At 36.1% G+C, this 21,106-nt stretch overlaps 1 protein-coding gene across 3 annotated transcripts in view; it reads right to left on the bottom strand.

Annotated features, from left to right (window-relative positions):
- The window catches only part of LOC136039477 (serine/threonine-protein kinase greatwall-like), a 128,482-nt gene extending 115,236 nt beyond the window's left edge, over window positions 1-13,246 (bottom strand). Inside the window, exons 1-2 of one of the 3 annotated variants that reach the window (XM_065723254.1) lie at window positions 13,089-13,246; window positions 2,718-2,773 (exon numbers count right to left, since the gene is read on the bottom strand). In XM_065723254.1, the coding sequence (XP_065579326.1) occupies window positions 2,718-2,773; window positions 13,089-13,097 (65 nt within the window). In that variant the 5' untranslated portion in view covers window positions 13,098-13,246. Of the gene's footprint in view, window positions 1-2,717; window positions 2,774-6,236; window positions 6,261-7,285; window positions 7,305-13,088 lie in introns of those variants that run through there. The other 2 variants (XM_065723257.1, XM_065723256.1) reach the window with 2 other exon arrangements.
- Window positions 13,247-21,106: the final 7,860 nt, after the last annotated feature.

The raw sequence follows: 21,106 nt of genomic DNA, 5'->3' as shown, positions 1-21,106 counted from the left end.
AAAATTTAATTTCTTATTATTTCTCAAATAATGCCGACAAATCTGGCTCCATGGATAAACCCTTCCCCGTATGAAAATTCATCCATGTGAAGATCCTCTCACGTTATCCCCCCCCCCCCCGAAAAATATATGTACACTTTCCAATGACCATATATGTAAACAATGGGCAAAGTCCATTGCTTGCAGCCATTCCACAAATATTGAGGGGATCAATTCATCCTGAAAGACATTGTTACTAGATCTTCCAACTATTCCGAACAAATTATATATCTCAAATTTTGATCAGGTGAGTTTGAGGGAAAAAGCCGTGCGAGGGGAGCTAGCTGCCCTCCAATATTCTCGTTCACTTAAAAAGAGCAATGTAACTTTTGAATTCTGCCCAAATGAGCCCTTTTCCAATCTTCTATGATAACTGGTTCGATATGATCCCACTTCGAGGAAACAAATAAACAAGTATCTGTGATGTTTCTTCGGGCAAAAAAGAAAAAAAAATCCACGTAATTGCATAGACGCTTGAAACCTCCACATTAATGGTACAGTAGGACAGTAAGAGCTTGAAAATTCTCTGATATGCTGAATCTGGTGGTGTGATTTTCATCAAGATTACTTGATATTTTAGGTGTGTTTTCCCCCTTTTTCGAAAATTGGGCAAGTTTTATCAGGCTCGTAACTTTTGATGGGTAACATTAAACTTGACGAATTGTATATATTTTGAATAAGCATCGAAATTCAATCCTTTTGATGTATCCTTTGTTATCAAGACTCAGTTTCTTAGAGTTTTGGTTACTATTGAGCCACATTGCTCCTTACTTACAGTTTGCTACCATGAACTCTTTGATTTAATATACTGAGACAAAAAATTATTGTTTAAGATTTCTTTTGTAATTTGTGACATAATTTTTATTTGAATTTCTAATTTCTCTCTGTATCAAAACTAAATTTCCCCAATGAATCCAAAATATTTTTTCTTACATGTGATTAAAATGTCATTAAATGATAAAAATTATTAAATGATATCCGATTGTGGACCCTCTCTCCCCTCAATGATTATTAAACGAAAAGAAGCAGGGATTGAAAAGAGATTTGATTCTAATCTACGTCTTCTTATAGTAGCACAATAACTGTAAGTCATTTCCCCCTTAGACTAATGGGACAAAATTTGGAACAGAATCATCTGAATTCTAAGAAATATTTAAAGCACTTGTAGGCTTGTGTTTCTTACAAGTTTTCCACCATCCCATTCCCCACAAGTGGTTTTAGAGGAAGGGGTTGAGGGGCTTTCGCCACAAGTGCAGAATTTTAGGGGCACAAATTTGAAATAAACAATCTAACATTTATAATCATTTAGTAGTTTTTGAAATCTTATTTTTATTAAAATAATTAGAAGTAGTGGTTGGCATTACGTTACTTGCTTACTGTAAAACTTATATAATAATTCTTAACACTAATTGTAAATATAAGCAAACTGAAGAGGCCAGAACCACCACTGCTTTCGCCTGAAGGGTAGCCCATGCCTATTGACTATCGGAATGTGGACCCCTCTCCCCAATAAAATGCTGGAGCTACGTCCCTGGTACCTTATAATATCCATGTCCAACAAAAATTTATGTTGTTTAAAAATTTATGTTGTTTAAAATATTTGTGTCAAAAAATTTTGCTATTTGGAAGGAAATGCTAAATCCCTTATTATGCATTCAATTATCCATTTAATTATATGTTTATATAGCGTTCTAGCTATCACATTCAAGAAAAAATATTTTTATTTCATTTGGAAAATCTAATTTTGATACAGAAAGAAATTAGAAATACAAATAAAAAATTATGTCACAAATTACAAAAGAAATCTTTAACAATAATTCCCTGTCTCAGTACATTAAATCAAAGAGTTCATGGTAACGAACTGTAAGTAAGGAGCAATACAGCTCAATAGTAACTAAAACTCTAAGAGGGAAAACACGCCCAAAACATCATGTGATCTTAATAAAAGATACACCACCAGATTCAGCATATCAGAGAAGTTTCAAGCTCTTACTGTCCTACTGTACCATTACTGTGGAGGTTTCAAACTCAAAACGAGCAAAAATTAACATGAATACAACTGACAACCCCAATGCCCTCACAACCACAACATAATTTGCTATTTACTTAAAACAAAATACGTTTTAATTGTTTTCACTTTTTTTAAGGAATACATACCAAACAGTCATTTATTCTTTTTTTTCAGTAAAGTGCAAATTATGCTATGGTCTTGAGAAGGCAGTTTTATTATATCAGCCCTATCCATGTTAATATTTGCTCGTTTTGAGTTTGATTTGGTTATTCATTGTGACCTCTGTTTGTTTTGGGTTTCATTTACTTATTGATAGTGATTTGTGGTAGTTTTACGCTTGGAAGATTATTTGAATTTATTTTTACCCATTTTTGGCATAACAAAGCTCTTTATTTTTGTTGATAAATTTATTTTCTGGAAAAAGTGTTTCGAATTAATCAATTAAAAGACCAAAATGTTTAAAAACGTTCTATTAAGTAAAAAAATGGGCAAAAAAAAACCATAAACTTTTTAGAATGTCACAAATCTGATACAGCTAAAGTAGAATTTAAATAAACAAGCCTAAAGAAAAATAAATCCAAACTAACCGGAATACTTTTGGGTAGCCTACTTCAATACTGAAAGTATGCACATGCCTTTTAGGACAAAATAGATGTCATTCACTTACCCAAATGCACCCCTGCTTATTGGCTTCACAAAGGAAAAGTCATCAATTGTAGGAGTCTGAAAATAAGACAAATAAAAAATATTAGGAACATACTTAACCATTCAAATATAGAGCATACTCTCCACAATAAGAAGTTAACAGTAATAATTTACCACACTAACAGTTAGAAGTTACCACACTGCCATAAAAAGTAGATAAATATGTAGTATTGTGCTAACATGACTGATGACAAATTGCTTGCAAGGCTATAATTCCTGTGTCCCTAAGCTCCTGAAAAGATTAGATGAGCCAAAACAAATGGGAATACTGACAAAAATCAAAGACTACGTTGATGTCATTCAGGATTTACAGTGGCTTTCTAGTCATAGTCAACAGACAATTCCAAAAATAATTAGACCCTTGGGTAACACGGACACCCCATTCCCATGCACTCCAGGTGATTCTAGGTTAAAATTCATTAGAGCAAATAGATGGTATTACAGACAGACAATTAGAGAGGCTTGAAAAGGGTTTGCAATGGTGTTTCCAGAGGGAAACATCAAAGCACTCAACATTCCTTGAGCAAGCTTGAAAGGAAGGGTAGAATGCGGAAGGGAGTGCATTTAAATGAACTTCAGAGGAAGGAACCAGTGTCAACTACAGCTGATAAGGGTATTAAAAAAAAAACATTAAGTGGTATCAAAGAAAAAAAATGTAACTAATTATCTTTCAAAAGCTAGGAAGGTGCACTATGCTGAAGCCCAAAACAATGCTGTATTGTGGCCTATCAGTTTGAAAAAAGTGAATAAGAAATAATTTTGAGCAGTCAGTTTGAAATAATTGGTAAGAAAATATTTTGGGCAGCTGGGAAAATAATAAAATTGCAGGAGCAGATTGGTTTACTTCATTTCTAAAGAGAAACCCAGGTGTGTATCAGTGGTTCTTATGCTACAAGTATTACTAATGTAACAGAGTTGAATAAAGCAACAGTAAACAGCTACAACTTTCTTTTTTACAACTACTCAGTTGTGTTAGAAGAGAAGAAATATGAAGCCTGTACTCTTTGGCATGTTGGAAAAACCAGCCTTACAACCATACATAATCTAAAGAAAGTGATACTCCATAAGGTACCAAGCAAGCTGGTTAACTGGCATCAGCCAAGAAGGGTAAACTTGTAACAGTATGTTGTGCAGCCAGCGCTATAGGTGTAGCAATTTGCCTTTTTATGTTCTTGTTCTTCCCACATGTTCACTTAAAAAAAAGCATGGCCTCTAGAGCCCCCCACTGGCAAAAGAGTTACTGCTTACATAAGTGGATGGATGACAGTTGAAAACTTTACTAATTTTTTAAAAAACTTTCAAAAGCATGCATGATGTAGTTTTGCCTCAAAGGCACTATTGATCATGGACAACAATGTGAGCCATATTAGTTTGGAATTACTGGAATATACTCAATCAAATAGAATTGCAATCCTTATGTTACCCCCATATAGAAGTCACAAGCTTCAGCCCCTGGATAGAACTTTTTTTGAACCACAAAAAACTCACTACAATAGAGTTGCTAATGTGTGGATTTTTAACCACCCTGGTCAATTCCAACAATTTCTGTTCTAACTTTAAATGTCTGTCCTCAATAAGTTTAGGTAGGCATAGACCTAATGATTAAAGTTGAATCCAGTTCAGATATTAGATAGTAAAGAAATATACCAGTACCTTTTTTATTCTTTACTTTTAGAAAAAAATGATAATGGATCCTATCACAAAAGGTCTAAATTAAGGCAGATACTAGCAAGCAAAAAAAGGCAATGACTACCCTTCAATGCTCTTTTGAGACATTGTTTTTTATTACTTTGCTTGGTAGAGGATGAAGACAATACTTGATGTGCCTTTTTATACTCCTTCCAATTATATTAGCCACTACCATCACAAATTCCATTTTGAAACCTTAAAATAGCATCATGTTCTTTTATTATATTTTTTCTCAAAGATTGAAGATAAAAACATACTATTCAATTCTAAATCCAATGCTCAGCTCCATATTTCGCATCCATATAGTCTACAGTTGTTGATTTATTGCAATCAAATGTGATATATGTAAGAATTAAATTTTTTTATAATTCTGCCTGATTATTAAATATTTTATCTTTATTTACAGCTTCTTGTTTGCTATCATAATTTTACCACAAAATTTTGCACTCTAAAAACTAATACCAGCAGAAAAGTAAAATGATGCAATTTAAGGAATGATACACAGTAAGATACCCAATAATTGGACAGTTAATCATCACTTAAGCAGTTAAATCACTAAAAAGTTTCTATTATGCCATAAAAAATTGAACTGTTTCATTATTGACATTATCTCAATTCCTAATAACTTAGGAATTATATTATAATTCCTAATAATAATGATAAGCAAATTTAGATCTCCCCCTTTCCCAGTACTCAGACAGTGCCTAATCTCAGACAGAAAATTCCCCAAAACACAAAATTGAGCAGCCACAGAGAAAACACAGAACATGTACTTCAAAATGTCAATCAGAAGTCCCAAGGGGTGACAAAAAGACCATATATCAAAAAAGATTTGTAGTAATAGTATTAGTAGTAGCATTCTAGGACAGGGGCTGGTTGGTCACCAATAACTTTGACTTTAAAAAAGGGCTGTCACTACAATTTTTTAATCAAATAAGCTCCCTCTGAAGTTTCTACAACTTCAGGTGTAGGTTGCAGACAAGGAGAGGGCAGACCCTTCCTATGGAGAATAAATTCTGCTTCTGGGGATGATATGAACCCCCCCACCCCTAGGGAAAGAGCTATAGGTTTTTCAATTTGTTCAATGTCTATATATATAGTATTTATTATTGGAAACCATATATATTTTTTTATAAGGGAGTTTTCTATGTGGGGGGATTCCCACTAGGGAAATTTTCAAGGGGAATTTCTGTGAATTCATATAGATGATTTTTGTTTGTCTTATTTTCTCTTTGGATGCACAATTTTACATGTGGTAAGAGCATTAGAGGGGAGTTGTGTATGGGAAATTTTCTGGGGGGAGGGGCACCAAGAGCCCTTATGACTCTTGGCTACCTAGGACCACAAGTAAAAGAGGGGGGACCTTGTAACAAACACAAGTAAAACATTTGAAAAGAACATAAAATAGAGAATCTAATGGTAACCTGCTGCTTTTGACTAGCCTTGCCTAATTTACAAAAAAGTGTTCTTCTGTTGGGCTATTGGTAAGCCTATAGATAGTTACTGCTATCTGGTTTCTGTGCTAAACTCAAGGTTAAGTTGCCTAATGAGCTAGGCTTATTAGCCAAGGCTAGATATTCAAATTCTGGACTTACTAGTTTAACTTGAGCTTCAGGCTAAGCCAAGATCAGTTCTTGAAAATTTTATTAGCCTAAATCTGCAATAGAAAACCCCAAAATAGAATTTTATCCATGTTCCTTTTTTTTACCAAAACTGGGAGAAGATATTCTTGTCTTAGGTTATGGCTCTCCTCTCTGATTTTTAATAGGTTATGATGCTAAACTAGGCTAACCTTCATCATTCTTAAGCATCAAAAATAAAGCTCTGCAGATTATTCAATCCATATTGAGTCATGTATCTAGCAGATAGATGATTCCAATTCTAAGCATGAGTAAATAAATATTTTAGCATGTAAATCATGTTGTAGTTTAAATTAAATCCCATGAATTGGCTTATCAGAAATCACTCAGAAAGATAATAACAGATAGCATTTAAATGAAGGTGCAGGTATGTTTCCATTTGGTGTTTCATAAAACTAAGGAAGAGCCAATCAGCAAATAAAGTGTGAAGTTTTTAATATTCAACAACACAGCACAAAAAAAACACATATTTTATAATACCTAATTTAACTAGGCATATAGCTCTTAAAATAATATGTACATGGCAACAAGGCATTGAATTGGTAGGTTCACTCGGAATTTTATAGAAAGAACATCAAATCAACCAGCCAGTTGAAAAAGAGTAACATTTGTCTTAATGAGCACTCACAGTCTCAGGCACCAATTTTGGTAGCTCAATAGGCAAATGATCATGGCATAAAACAATGACCTTTTAGACAAGATTTTCAAAACTAGAAACCATAGAAATCAATATTTTTGCAAATCTGCACCAAGAACTAGAACAGTTATCAAGCTCAAATTGCTGTTGTTTGCAATTTGGCACTGACTTGGTAAATCAGTGCCTAAAAAACTGTGTGGCTGGCCCTTAAGTGTCATGGTCTACTTATAAAATTATAGTTATTAATGTTTTTTTGACAAAAACCTCAATGCTTCATAACCTTTTCTTTTTAAAATAGCCCCAGGAAACTTTTGACAAACACAGCAGCAAGTGCTTGTGTCTATTCTGCTGGTGATGATCAGCAACACTTGAAGAACTGAAACTATGTTAGACAAATTACCTTAATTTGCACTTTGGAACAATATTAAGGTCAATACTGTATCTGTTTTGCTCCATGTTAATTGTGGCAATGTAACATGATATCATTGTGTTAAGGGCCCAGTGACACACTTTAATAGAGATTGGCCAAAGAGATGCAACTTAAGCACACTTGGTAACAGTTACCATAAGTTAGATATGATCCAAAATAAACCATTCTCCATTGGTGTAGAGTTGATACCACTCCCTCATGAAAAACTTGCATCAATAATCAGTGGGTGGCTGAAAGGGATGAACAGTCCCACTTGTATTTCCATGGCTAGTTGCTCTATTCTTTGTCAAGTCTGAACTTGAAGGATGCAGTTATCATTCCATCTTTAAGGCTGTTCTTGTCACTAATGACATGTTCAGCAAAATAGTTTTGCTATATTTGTGTCTTCACAGTATGTTTAGGAAGTTTTTGCAAATGGCCTTTAATATGGTGCTCACTTGCATGTTCTTTGAAGAGAGTATTGCTTGGTTGGCTATTATATTTGTAGGTCAGCATCATATCACTGCTCTGGTGTCTTAAGACAAGTATTGGGAGTTGTAGGTGCTCCAGTCTCTTTATTGTATAGCATATTTTGCAGACCATTTATGCATTTTGTGGCATAGCTTTGAACACCTTTGACTATGCTAATACCATACTTATAGGAGGGGAGGTAAGGTATATCCCAAAATCCAAAATGGGCCTGACAACAGCCTCAGAAAGACAGATCAAGAGCAACTGGTGATTGTCTATTCAAGCAAACCAAGACTAAAATTTGCTCTTGATACTGCTAGCATTCGCCCCGTTCGTGACAAACTGTTTATCAATATAGATAAGTCAGTTGCTGAAGATTTCCGCTTATCTGTGACTGGTGCGTTTACTGGCACTTCTGCGAAAGTTCTAACCAAGAAGTTTTACGGACTCCTGAAGGGAATCCCGCCTGATTTCGAACTGTCCCACCTGATATTGTGCCCTGGTGTTTCCGGTGCCTCTAGGCTAGGGAAATCGCTTGCAGTAAAACTTGAATTCTCTGATGCTACATCAAGAGTCGAAGCATTTAGATATGGTCTCAAAGTTGGATACGAAATCCTAAGTGTTTATGAGTTCAAAGCGATTCCCCGGTGCTGTAACAATTGCCGATCCCCTGACCATCTCCAGTCGTCTTGTCCCAGTGTTACACCAAAATGTGCACGATGTGCTTGTCCTCATGTTTCAGATAGAGACTCGCCTTGCAATTTGTCACCTAAGTGTGCAAACTGTGGAGGTGATCATGTTTCATTTAGCCTCACTTGCCCTAAATTGAAAGCAATTGTCAGTCGCAAGTTACCGAAAACAAACTAATTTCTGAATCAGTATCACTTGTGTCCTTCAATATTAATGGGACGAAAAACAAGGACCTGACCATTGATGAACTGTACAGTAAGTTTGACATTGTATGCTTTCAGGAACATCTTTTGACTGCAACGAGTGTTAATTTCCTGCGCTGCAGTTCCGCCCACTTTGTTTTCACAACAAATGCTAAATCTACTTTTGGAAGGCCTTCAGGGGGTTTAGCATGTATTATAAAACAAAAGCTCAGCTTTCTGTCCCCCTCATGCTATTTCTCTGATGAACATTTATTGGCTATAAGACTTGGTAAAACTGTATTGATAAACACTTACCTTCCTCACAATGGAAAGAATATGACATCGCTTAATAAATTCTCCAAAGCATGCTCTAGTTTGAAAACTCTCCTTTAAAGTATAAGCAAAAATGGGTACGAATTTATTATTATTGGATATATGAACACTGATGTAAAACGTGATTCTGCTCGTACTGTGAACCTACTTGGTTGTCTCCCTGATTACAGAATAATTGCGAAGGATCTACCTTTCTCGTATGTGCATAATTCCGGCAGCTTATCGGATATTGATCACGTGATTTGTTCCCCGTTCATTACATCTTCAACAGTGCATGTCCACGAAGATGAGCAAGATATTGATCACCTTCCTTTATCGCTATGCTTTTCAATTAGAAAAGATAGTACTGACCAGGCTTGTGCTCCTGCCTCTAAATGGTTTGTGTGGAGTAATTGGAACAATGTTAATATGCCATTATATATTTCAACCCTGGCCACTCTCCTTGGTTCTTTATGTGTTCCTTTTCATCTACTCCAGCTGAGTGTTAGTCCTACTAAAAGTAATTGCGATCTGAATCATTATTACAACCAAATCGTGTGGTGTTTAAAACGTGCTGAGGAGGTTGCTGTCCCTCAGGAGCGAGTGAGGAAAGGTGCAAGGAAACCAATCTGGTCATATGACCCAGAGCTGAAAAGTGTGAAAAATAAAGCCAAATTGTGGCTGCGTATATGGGTTGCTAACAGTCGACCATTAGCTGGGAATGTGTTTGAAATAAAACAGAAAACTAAGCGTGAGTTTAAGAAATGTCTGCAATCGAGCCGTTACAAAGGGTTAGACTATCCTACCAATAAGAAAGAATGGGACAAAGTGATTAATTCAGCTAATTTAAATAACTCAGCAAATCCTAATTGCCCCATTACGCCTTCTGCATGGTCTGACCACTATTCAGTTATATTTTCCAAAGTGAATTATGCTGTGCACGCACTTTATTCAAAACTGCTTGATTTGGTTCTCCCGCCTTCCCTGACTCAGGCACAAGTTATTCCCATTTCAGTTGACGCTGTAATTGCATCTGTTAAGAAATTGAAATCAAGTTCTCTTGATATTGACGGTATCAGTGCTTGTCATCTAAAAAGAAATTGCCCATCTTTGTTTTTCCATTTACAGTTGTTTTTCCAAATGTGCCTTTGTTGTTCCCTTGTTCCTGACAGCTTTTTGTGTGGAACAGTCACTTCTGTACTTAAACAAGGTAAGACTCCTTTGGATTGTTCTTCTTACAGGCCTATCATGGTTGCTTGTAATTTTAGTAAAATCCTTGAATGCATCCTACTTCCTTTCATAAGTATGAATGCTAATTTCGGGAAGAATCAGTTTGGTTTTTGGTCTGGCATCGGGTGCCAGCATGCTCACCATGCTCTTGCTTTTCTTCTTAAAGATGCTTTGGCTAAAGGGTATGGTCTTCATATTTGTGCTCTTGATCTTTCTAAGGCTTTTGATAGTGTTGTACATAGTCAGGCTCTTTACTCTCTTTAAAGTCATGGTATTAACCTTTCAGTTATTTTTCTTCTAAAGTTTTGGTATAGTAATTCTTATCTTCAAATCAAAACTAATGGTTCCCTTTCATCTTCTAATGTTCTTGTTCGTCGGGGCGTACGGCAGGGTGGAGTGTTATCTCCTAGTATTTTCAAATTCTGTATCTCTGGTATTCTTGAGAATATTTCTTCTATGTGTTTTGTTGGTTTGAGTGATATTTCTTACCTTGCTTATGCTGATGACATTCTTCTAATTAGCCGGTCTAAACTCAGTCTATCACAGATGGTTCATAAAGTTTCTTCCTCTTTTACTAAAATCGGTCTTTTGCTTAATGTTGATAAATGTGAGTATCTTTCTTTCAATGTTCCCTCTTCTCCTAGGCCTCTAATTTTTCTATCCCTCATGTAGATTCAATCCGGTGGTTGGGTATTACACTTACAAATAATCTTAAAACTCTTTGGGAGCGTGCTGTCTGGGATGCTAGAGTGAAAATCCAGATTGGTTACTCTAAAATTGTAGCCAATCGAGGGAAATACAATCGTCTTGCCCTTGGTAAGCTTTATTCTACTTTTTCCAATCATTCTGTTCTTTACCTTTCTGGGCTTTGCCCTATATTTAAGAGAAAAGATATTAGCGATATTCGATCCTCTTATTTCTGTTTCTGCAAATTTCTTCTCTATCTTCCTCTGTGGTATAGGAATCAAAAGATAATCAAAAAGTTCCATCTTCCAAACATTACTGAGAAGCTGACTGGTCTACACAAAAAGCTCTCCGAAACGGCGTATCAGCGTTTGTCGCCTCACCATGGTCTGATCCGTTTGTATGATTAATGTCTATTGTTGACTCTCGTTTTTTTTTTGTTTTTTTTTTTTGTATCACATTTTTTTTTTTTATTTGTTTTCCGTTTTTCTTCAAGTTTTTACTCCACTATTTATCTTTTTGATGTAAGTGAGTTAGAAATAAATATTATATATATTATAAAATATTATAGCCAATCATTAGCTTTGACTGTAGGCTTTGTTGGTCTGGTGGTCTGAAGAGCCCAGAATTATTAGTATAGAATATGATGCTATTGGTGACTTCCTTTGCTATATCATTGATGTAAATGAGAAAGAGGGTAGGGCTGAAAACCATGCCCTGAGGAACTCTACTAACAACTTCACATGGTAGCAAAAGATTTTGTCACCATTATTCATAAAAGGTTGGACCTGATGTTTCTGATCTGTCAAGAAAGTCATTACCCTATGCCAGCAGCAGCTTTGCCTTAATATGTGGTACCAAAGCTAAATGCTTTGATAAGATAAAGTAATATAAAATCTACTGGTAGTCCCTTGTAGCTTACTCAAATATTTTCTTCTGTAGGGCAGTTGTTATAAACAATTACTACTATCTGATTTCTATGGTAACCTAAAGGGTAAAATTCTAGTTTAGGTACTTTTTGCTATCTTGGAAAGGGTGAGGAAAATGAAACCCTCAGTAATGAATACAGGGCCAAACATATATTGTGGGATGATATTGTCAAGCTTCATTTTACTAAACTAACCTCTGTCCAAAATAGCAAAAGTTATTAACCAGAATTTTACCCTCAGGCATCAATTGTTGATTTAGGCTGTTAAAAGTATCAAGAACAGATCCTGGCTTTTCCTGGAGCTCAAGTTAAACTAGGAAAGTCAAGAATTTGTACAGCTACTCAAAGCTTTAAGGTCTAGCCTATCAGGCAACTTAACTCTTAAATGGTAAAATTCTAGTTTAGCTACTGTTTGTTATCATAGAAATGGGCTAGATTAAGAAAATAAAGTTTGGCAATACCTTCCCACAGTGTGTCTTTGGCCATGGATTTATTACTGAAGGCTTCATTTCCCTAAGCCTAACCCTTCCAACATAGCAAGAATATAAGCTTCCATATTAACCCTCTTCTAATTTCTGAGTTTAAAGTTTAAACTTATGTTTCCTTGGCACCATAAATAAACTTTACCACCACCCCCCCCCCTCAAAACATGCAAATATATACCCTGAATTGGTATATATTTCAAAAAGGAAAATAGGCCAGCCTTCATTTTACAGCAGGGTGTGGAAGCCATGAAATGACCTTCTACCTAAAAAATTTTTAACAGATGACATAAACAGATTCAAAACAAAACTAGCAGAAACAAATTTTCAAAGTAAATCATTTTTAAATAATTTATAGTATTATTTGTTAGTGTTTGTTGTAGTTGTTATTTCCATTGATTTGTATGTGTGTATTATGTTGTCAGTATTGTCTATTATGTTTACTGTGACAAGCTTGAAAGCTTACCATATTTGGTATTAATAAATAAATAAAAATAGGTGTAGGGGTAAAATTCTTTGTGGTAAAAGTGATTCTTAAATTTGGAAAGAGCATAAAAAGGTATCAAGAAGAAATGGTCACTTTGTTTGTCTGTCAATAATATGTAGGCTATAAAGAAATATTCACCCATAGGCCTAGGCTACTTTAGTCTGTAGACTCATCCCTGAGAATTTCATTTTTCCTAACCAAACCCCTTTCTAAGATACAAGAATTGGCTAAACTAGAATTTTACCACAATCCTTTCCTAGAGTACACAATGTTTTTGGTCCTTGATTCATTAGCCTACTGAAAGTTTCATTTTCCTAACCTAACCTTTTTCCAAGATAGCAAAAGGTAGATAAACTAGAATTTTACCAATTTTTAAATATAGAATTTTATCCATGTTACTTTTTTTTCCAAAACTGGGAGGAGAGATTCTCATATTAGGTTATGACTACCCTGCCTGATTTTCAATAGGCTAAGGTGCTAAACTAGACTAACCTTCATCATTCTCAAGCATTAAAAACAAAGCTTTGCAGATTATTCAATCCATATTGAGTCTTTATCTAGCAGATAGATGCTTTCAACTCTAAGCATGAGTAAATAAAATATTAGCACGTAAACCACGTTATATTTTTAATTTTAAATCTTTGCTTACTAAATTGTAATAGATAGCGCTTAATTGAAGGTGCAGCCATATTTCCTTTTGTTGTTTTATAAAAGTAATAAACAGCTGATCAGCAAATAAAAGTGTGAAGTTATTGATAATTATTCAATGCAGCACAAAAAACACATATTTTATAGTGAATAATCTAATCAGATACAAATTCCTAAAAATAATATGTACATAGTTCTCACATTTCGCTTTTGGTAGTTGACCAGTTAACAACTAATTGAATTTAAGCCGGATTAACTCTATACCTGTTCAGAATAAATAATGAGTGAAATATTTGAACTTGTAATTGAAACTTGTTGGATAAACTTATATATGATTACGGCTTAAGGATTAATTATGGATTGCGGCTCTGATTTAGTATTTAGCACTACTATCATCTGAGTCGTGCATTGAAATACTTGGATTACTTGCAAATTACTGGATTTCTTGCCTCACACGAATATAAGTTATTATTTATTCTGATTGCATTCAATCAGCCGGTGCGGATCATTTCATAATTGTGCTTATCGAGAACTTCTCTGTGGATATACCTTTCTCGCTTAATTGTTTTTGGACTGATGCTGAGCCGTGAGTGAAATTACTTATCATGGAAAATTGGAATACCAGTACGCTTTATTATTGCCCAGTTTTGAGCTTTGTTAAGCATAATCTCGATAAGGGGTTAGACCATCAGTCGGTCATGAAATACGCCTGTGATTTTTTCCCGTATGAGGACGTTCTTAGCATATAGAAACTTTTATAGAGCAATTGCTTCCCAAATAAGCCTATACTTCGTCGTTCAGGACCCAGTGCTAAGATTAGTTCATTGTCAGACATCATCGCTACTCTTTCGCTACTAGAGTAGCTATGCTACTCTAGAAAATATTGATATTCAAGAGTTCGTGATCAAATCCCCCTCTGAAGTCCCCAGTATTCCGGCGTCAGTGTATTCTATCCTTACCGCCAAAGTCAACCAGTGCCTTGATCAGCTAAAATCGCTTGCTCACCCCAATAGTCCAGCAACGACTATAAATAGTTCTTTGGTCTTAGATAGTAAGCCTACCAATCACAAATCCTCATGCGGCGTTGTTCTTAAATATTTTCCTCCAGGACTAAGAGATACTCTTTCTCGCAAAGAAAACCTTGATTCTTTCACTGGACATGACGGAATTATGTCGGTAAAGTCCAATCCGGTTAGGAAAAGATGGGTTGCTGTCACGCGGGATAAAGTTTCCACTCAATTCTCTTGCCACTTCGGCAGTTGGAGCAATCCAAATATTCTTGCTAAAGTGATCGATGACAGTTCTCTCGGAGTCACTAGGGGACTTCCAAATAGTGTTTCTACCAGTATACTCATCTCCGCCATTCTTGGTCTTGTTGAGACCACCCAGATCGGTTCTTCTGATACATTCCATTTCGAGCTCCTTGATTCCACTGCACTAAAATATGCCATTGGTACAGGTCTGCGCTTGGATTACGAGTCTTTAAAAATATTGGAATACAAAGAACTGCCCAGAAGGTGTCTTAGATGCCAAAGTATCCATCATTTGTTAGTTCACTTTTCATGTGCCCCGAATGAGATGAAGTGTTCTAAGTGTTCTGGACACCATTCCAATACTAAAGATAATCCTTACTTAGAGGCACCAAAGTGTGCCAACTTTGGTGAAGTTCAAGTTTCCTATAGTATGAATTGCCCAGTGGTCCTGCGCGCTTTCAACTCCGCTCAAAAATGAGCCAAGCCACTATTTTAAGTTTTGCTTCTCTCAATATTAACGGCAAAAAAGACAAAGACTTTTTGATTTATGAATTAATAGTCCATGACATAGAGTTCTTGCAAGAACATCTTTCGACCAAATAAAACATTTCTTGCCTAAACTGATTTTCTGCCCACCATTTTTTTCGCAAGAGGCCAAGAAAGCTAGAGGCCACCCTTCCGGTGGTCTATCAATTTTCTTCTGTTCCCCATCAAAACCCTCTATGATTCATTGTGATGATAACATCTTAGCGGTTCAATGTGACAGTACTGCCTTTATAAACGTTTACTTATCTTGTGATCGACGTTCTATAGCATTGTTCATATCTTTCGCTAGTTGTTGTTCCAGTTTAAAGTCTTTACTAGAAAGTCTGCATTTGAAAGACCTAAATTGGGCTTTAGCTGGTGACCTTAACTGTAACATTCTCGGTACCTCCGATAGGTCAATCCTACTGCTAGAATCGCTTTGAATCAGATGTCACATCGCAGATAAGAGCCTCCCATTCACGTATATTCATAACAGAGGATATTCAAATTCGAACCTGGATCACGTGATTGCTTCCAGTTCCAGCGTATTACCACCGATTGTCAGTCAGGACGAAAGATTGATGACGGTCACCTTATTCTTAGCTGTGATTTGTCCTGTGAGCTATATGGCCAAACACTTTCGGCTCAGCCGAAATGGCATAAGAAGCTCAACTGGGATCATGCAAGTGTCCCCCTATATCTTGCTGCCTTAACTGGTTTACTGTTGACCGTAAAAAGTGCCATATCACCTGCTGCAAACTTCGGTTTTTGCCTTCAAGTAGAGTTGATCTAAATTGCTATTATCATCAAATTGTCCATTGCCTTAAATCAGCTTCCAAAGCTGCAGTGCCTGTGGATAAAATTTGGATTGGTACTAGGAAGCCTAATTGGAATGTTGATCTTGAAGTAAGACGTGCTAAGCAAAAAGCCAAATTTTGGCTGCGTATGTGGATATAATGTGATCGACCATCGTCCAGAGCTGTTTTCTCTGTGAAACAAAAATGTAAACTTGAATATAATTCCAGTTTGAAGAGAGCACGCTTGAATGCACGGCCAAGCCCCACCGATAAGGCCCCGTGGAATAAGGTTATTAACAGTGAGAAATTTTCCCCATCTGCCATTTTCTTGTCTCCAGCTAACTAATTTTATTGATCATTACAAGCGCTTGTTCAGTGTATTTAATAGTTTTCTTCAGACTTTTTATTATAAGTTCCTTAAACTGCTATTACCATACCGTCTCCTGCAGGCTCATGTCCAGCCTGTTGAAATGTCTGAGATTTGCCGGGCTTTCAGAAAAATTAAGTGTTCAGACATTCTTGATGGTAACGGCCTTTCTTACCGATTTTTGATTATGATTGTCCTGCTCTACTTAACAATCTACAAATATTTTTTTAGTCTTGCCTAGCACAGTTGTTTGTTCCTGATAGTTTTCTTTGGGACAGTGTAACTTCTATTCAAAAACAAGGCAAGCACTCCACGTCAATTGCAAATTTTCGTCCCATTACAGTATTGTGTTTTTTCAGTAAGTTGCTTGAACATTTATTACTACCAGAAATTGAGCCGAATTGTGATTTTATGCCTTATCAGCTTGGTTTTCGCAAAAGTTTAGGTTGCTCCCATGCACATAATATTTTAAGCCAACTTATGAAAGATGCCGTAAAAACAAAAATGTCGGTATAATGTCTTACTGTTGACGTTTCTGCGGCTTTTGGCAATATTGTACGCTTTCAGGCTCTATTTTCCCTTGCGTCTTCAGATGTTAATCCTTCTGTACGATGTCTATTGTCTTATTGGTATTCAAAGTCTGAAATTCCAGTTACCTGGAATGGCCAAATATCTGACCCGGTAAAATTTAATAAGGGACTTCGGCAAGGTGCCGTGTTGTCTCCTAGTATATTTAAATGTGTGCTTGCATTGTGCCTGCGTCCCGCTTAAAAGTTATATATTTTACGGTAATAATGGTTTGTCTTATGTTGCATATGCAGACGACGTTCTATTTGTTGCCCGGACTCGCCGTGGATTGCTTTCCAATTTTACTATATTAACCAATGAACTACCTAAGACCGGACTGTCAGTTAATACGTCTTAATGCGAGTTTATTTGTTTAATTGCCCTTATGCGGTCGCTAAACTCGTTGCTGGGACTGCAGTTCTTGCATGTTCTTCTTTAGTTAGTTGGCTTGGTCTGTATTTCGGCCAAACACTTTCCACAACCTGTTCATCCACAGTGAATCAAGCCCTGAAAAACCGACGCATCGCTTACGGGAAAATATCCCCAAACAAAAGCCGTTACAACCGCAACAGATTGTGCAGAATTTATAAAGCTTATTACAACCTTGTGTTTTTGTTTTTATCAGGCATGTTTTGTAAGAATGATCGCCAGACTCTACGTGCGGCTTATTTCAGATATTTCAAATCATCAACATATTTCCAGCGATCTGCCATGCTTATTGCCAGCTCGTTTATCATGATCAGAAAAAGAAGTGGACCCAGTATTGTAACCTGGGGTACTCCACAAAATATAGGTATTTCATCCAAAAAAGTTGATTTGTACTTGGTATGCTGTGTTCTATTTGCAAGAAAATTAGCTATAATTCGCGCTAAAAAAGGGTGGACATTAAACTTAGAGAACAGCTTCTCTATCAGTGTACTATGACAAATTAGGTCAAAAGCTCTCTTTAGGTCAATTGCTATGGGATTAATCCAGCTTTCAGGCTCATCCAGAAGCTTGAGAATTGTAACCAACATACTTACCAGGTAATAGGCAGTGGACGTTTAGGGTATGTTTCCAAACTGTCTAGGATCAATAAGGTCAATTACCTGCTTTTTTAACTAAGCAGCCAAAAAACTTTCATAAACTTTGCTAAACACAGGGATCTTTGTAATTGCTCTAATTCTAGAAAATCATGTGGTCCATCTTTATTTGGGATTGGTATAACATATCCATTTTTCCAAATTAGATGGGCAATCACCAGATTTTTCTATTAGATTAAAAATATGGGCCAAAGGGAAACATGATCTGTCAGGGAACGCTTTAATTAAATGTACAGGGATATCAACCACTGCTACGCCGGTTTTTTTCTAAACACTTACTTTTCGTTTTACTTTCTTTGGCGATATAATAGGAAAATCACAAAGATTAAGTTGAGGACTCGGTGTTTCATCTTTTGGTAGAAAAAGGATTGACTGGACAATATTAAACAGGTGGGCATTCAGCTTATTTGCAGTTTCAAATTCTTTTTCATCTATATTAAAATCCGCTCCTTTCACTTTTTTCCAACTATATTTTTCATGCTTCTGTACCACTGGCTTTGCTTTGACTTAAACAAATGATTCACCTTTCTTTCGGTATATTCATGGGCCACTTTTATTATCATTTTCCGGATTTTTTTTTTAGTTTACTAGCTTGTTCACATTTGCCTTCACGTAAAAGCTGCCTTTTTTCCTGGATTGAGCGTCTTTGTATTCTTAGTGATGTAAGCACAATCCACAGAATGATGTTTTGAAGTTTTATCGGTAAAACAAGACTTATATGCGCACTGAGGTTTTTCTTGTAGCAGACTTGCTTTTGAAGGTGTACCTTCTGTCTTATAAATCTTATCCCAGCTCACTTGAGCAATCCAATTACCAAATTTTAAAAGGCCATTGTCATTTATTGGTCTACTGGTCAACGTTGTAGGTTTGTCCTCAGTCCAAATTTTGTGGAGAGGATTAAGCTCTAGCGTAAAATGGTAACTCCCACCCAACAGTGCGCCAGGTACTGGTTCCGTGTAGAACCCATGTAAATTAGAAAAAATAAGGTCTAACATAGTAACTCCTTTAGTGGATGGCTTTTTGATAAGTTGTTTAAGACCAAGTACTCTTTTGAGTTACTCAAGTTTCAGTTCACTGACATCACCGCAATTAGGGTATTTACTAATTACATAATCAGCAGTTAATTGCATTTTTTCTAGAAGTATTTTTCGGTCACTCGCATTCCGGCCCGGTGAAAAATAATATGAACAAACAGCAATTCCAGTGAGTTTGTGGGGAAGCTGTCCAGGCTGTAGAAAAACCCATATCGATTCACCATACTTGTTTAAACATGGGACTTCAATTAACCTTTCTTTAATTTGATTATGCGAGTAAATCACAATACCACCTCTCTTTTATCCCAGAAAATGGTCATATGGTCGAAGCTTAACAAAACTATTATAATCTATAATTTCTAGTAATTCAAGATTCTGTCGGTGTACTTCAGTAACAACTACAACTGAAGCTTTAACTATACTTTCAATCTATCTAACCCATACACTTTATCCATTTTCAAACTTTCTGCGTTGCTGTAAAGAAAAATCGGGAAATTAAAAGCATCTGAACAGTACTCTTTCAGCTTTATCCTACAGTATACCTTCACAGAAGCAGTGAGAGGTTCTGTTTTCAAAACTAATTCTAGGCTCTTATCCATGTATTCATCCAGGGTAAGTGTAGCGAAGCGGTTCCGAACGGGACACATGACTGAGAAGGCTGTTTTGAGTTGCTGTTGTCCATTGGAAGTGCTGTCTGGTGCTGTAAACGAGGCTGAGGTGGGGGAAGAGCGCTGGGTATATATGGAGGGGAAACGAAAACATATGCGAGGGAATTTCGGAGGATATGTAAAACTTTGACCTTTGGTACGTGGGAGAAGTCGGATGTGTTTGAGCGAGTTCCAGAGGAATCAAGTTGTAATGATCATGGTACAGGGGACTGCGAACTGAAAACATGTTCGGAAAGGAAGGGGCCTTCCTCCAAATCTATCCTCGTTTTTTTGTCAATTTCTTAGTACTACCATCATACCCAAGCGAAGGTTTAGCTTGTGTCTTAAAGAATAAAAAAATACTAAAAGACTTTGGGATAAAAACATGATACTTGCCACAACCAAAACAATGAACCGACATAAAAACAGAATAAGTTGAAACATGGTCAAACGAGTAGGAAATCTTATTGCAAGAACCTGTCAGAAAATATTTACAAATATGGAGCCGATTACATCTTCTTCCGTGGTTGCATTTTTTACGTAAAATGTCCTTGCAAACTGATTTCGTTTTTTTATTTTCAATTACACGCTGATCATCATTTTTTCCAGCTAATTCGTCCGTTCCTTTCACTTTCATTTGCCACAAGTGTCCCATAAACAACTTCTATGTCTGCATATGATTTCGCAGTAGCCTTATTAGTCTTTAAAACAAAAGTGTCATTATCCTCTTTCAAATTCAGAATACAACCGGAAGCCGTTAAGTTTTCCCTGTGTTCAGAATGATAGAGATCAAAGATGATAGTTATCGACAGTGTAATTACAAATTATACCAGCTTGGATCCAACCACATAGTAGAATCTTACGTATTTTTGAGCTGTAAACAAATCACTGTACTTTTGGCACAAATAGGAAACTATTAATTGATTATGAATCCACAGACTTACGAGGAAAAAGAACTGGAACCAGTCCAAACCAGAACTATATATGACCAGCAGCAAAGAACCAACAAAGGAGAAGATATGGGAGTCTCAAGCAAAAAAACTGTTCCTCTCCTAGAGCCTGCAGTAGGACCAGTAAATTCGTAAGTGTTAGACCGAATAAATTTACTTACAATTTACTTAAAATTTTACTTAAAATTCGGGAATCTATGAGAAGGATCAACTAGTGATGTTGAGCTTTTCGAACCTGGTTCTAATAGTGCATTCAAGCATCCATCATCCGTCTTATCTTCTAAATATTAAGACCTCTAGGTATAACCCACAAAATATAAAAGCGAATACTCATTTAGCAAAGTACAACATTTCAATTGGAACACTATAGGCAACTAGGCGAACATCCACATTGACCATGTATACTCCACTGTAGACATAACTTAACTTTACAAACATTACTTTGCAAACCCCTGAATATATGTCGCACTTCTCAATTACTGTCTCTTTTTGCTCTCTGCCAATAATTTGACATATTTTTTCCATTTTTGAGTTTAATATTTTGCTATAAATATGACGTCCCATATCCTCAGTAATCCTCATTTTCCAGGGTTAGAAGATGTAAACTATCCAATAACTAATTCATATTGTTTCTTATCAA

The sequence above is a fragment of the Artemia franciscana genome, chromosome 19 (assembly GCF_032884065.1).
Source record: "Artemia franciscana chromosome 19, ASM3288406v1, whole genome shotgun sequence".
Taxonomy (NCBI): domain Eukaryota; kingdom Metazoa; phylum Arthropoda; class Branchiopoda; order Anostraca; family Artemiidae; genus Artemia; species Artemia franciscana.
This window is presented reverse-complemented; position numbering and strand designations above follow the sequence as displayed.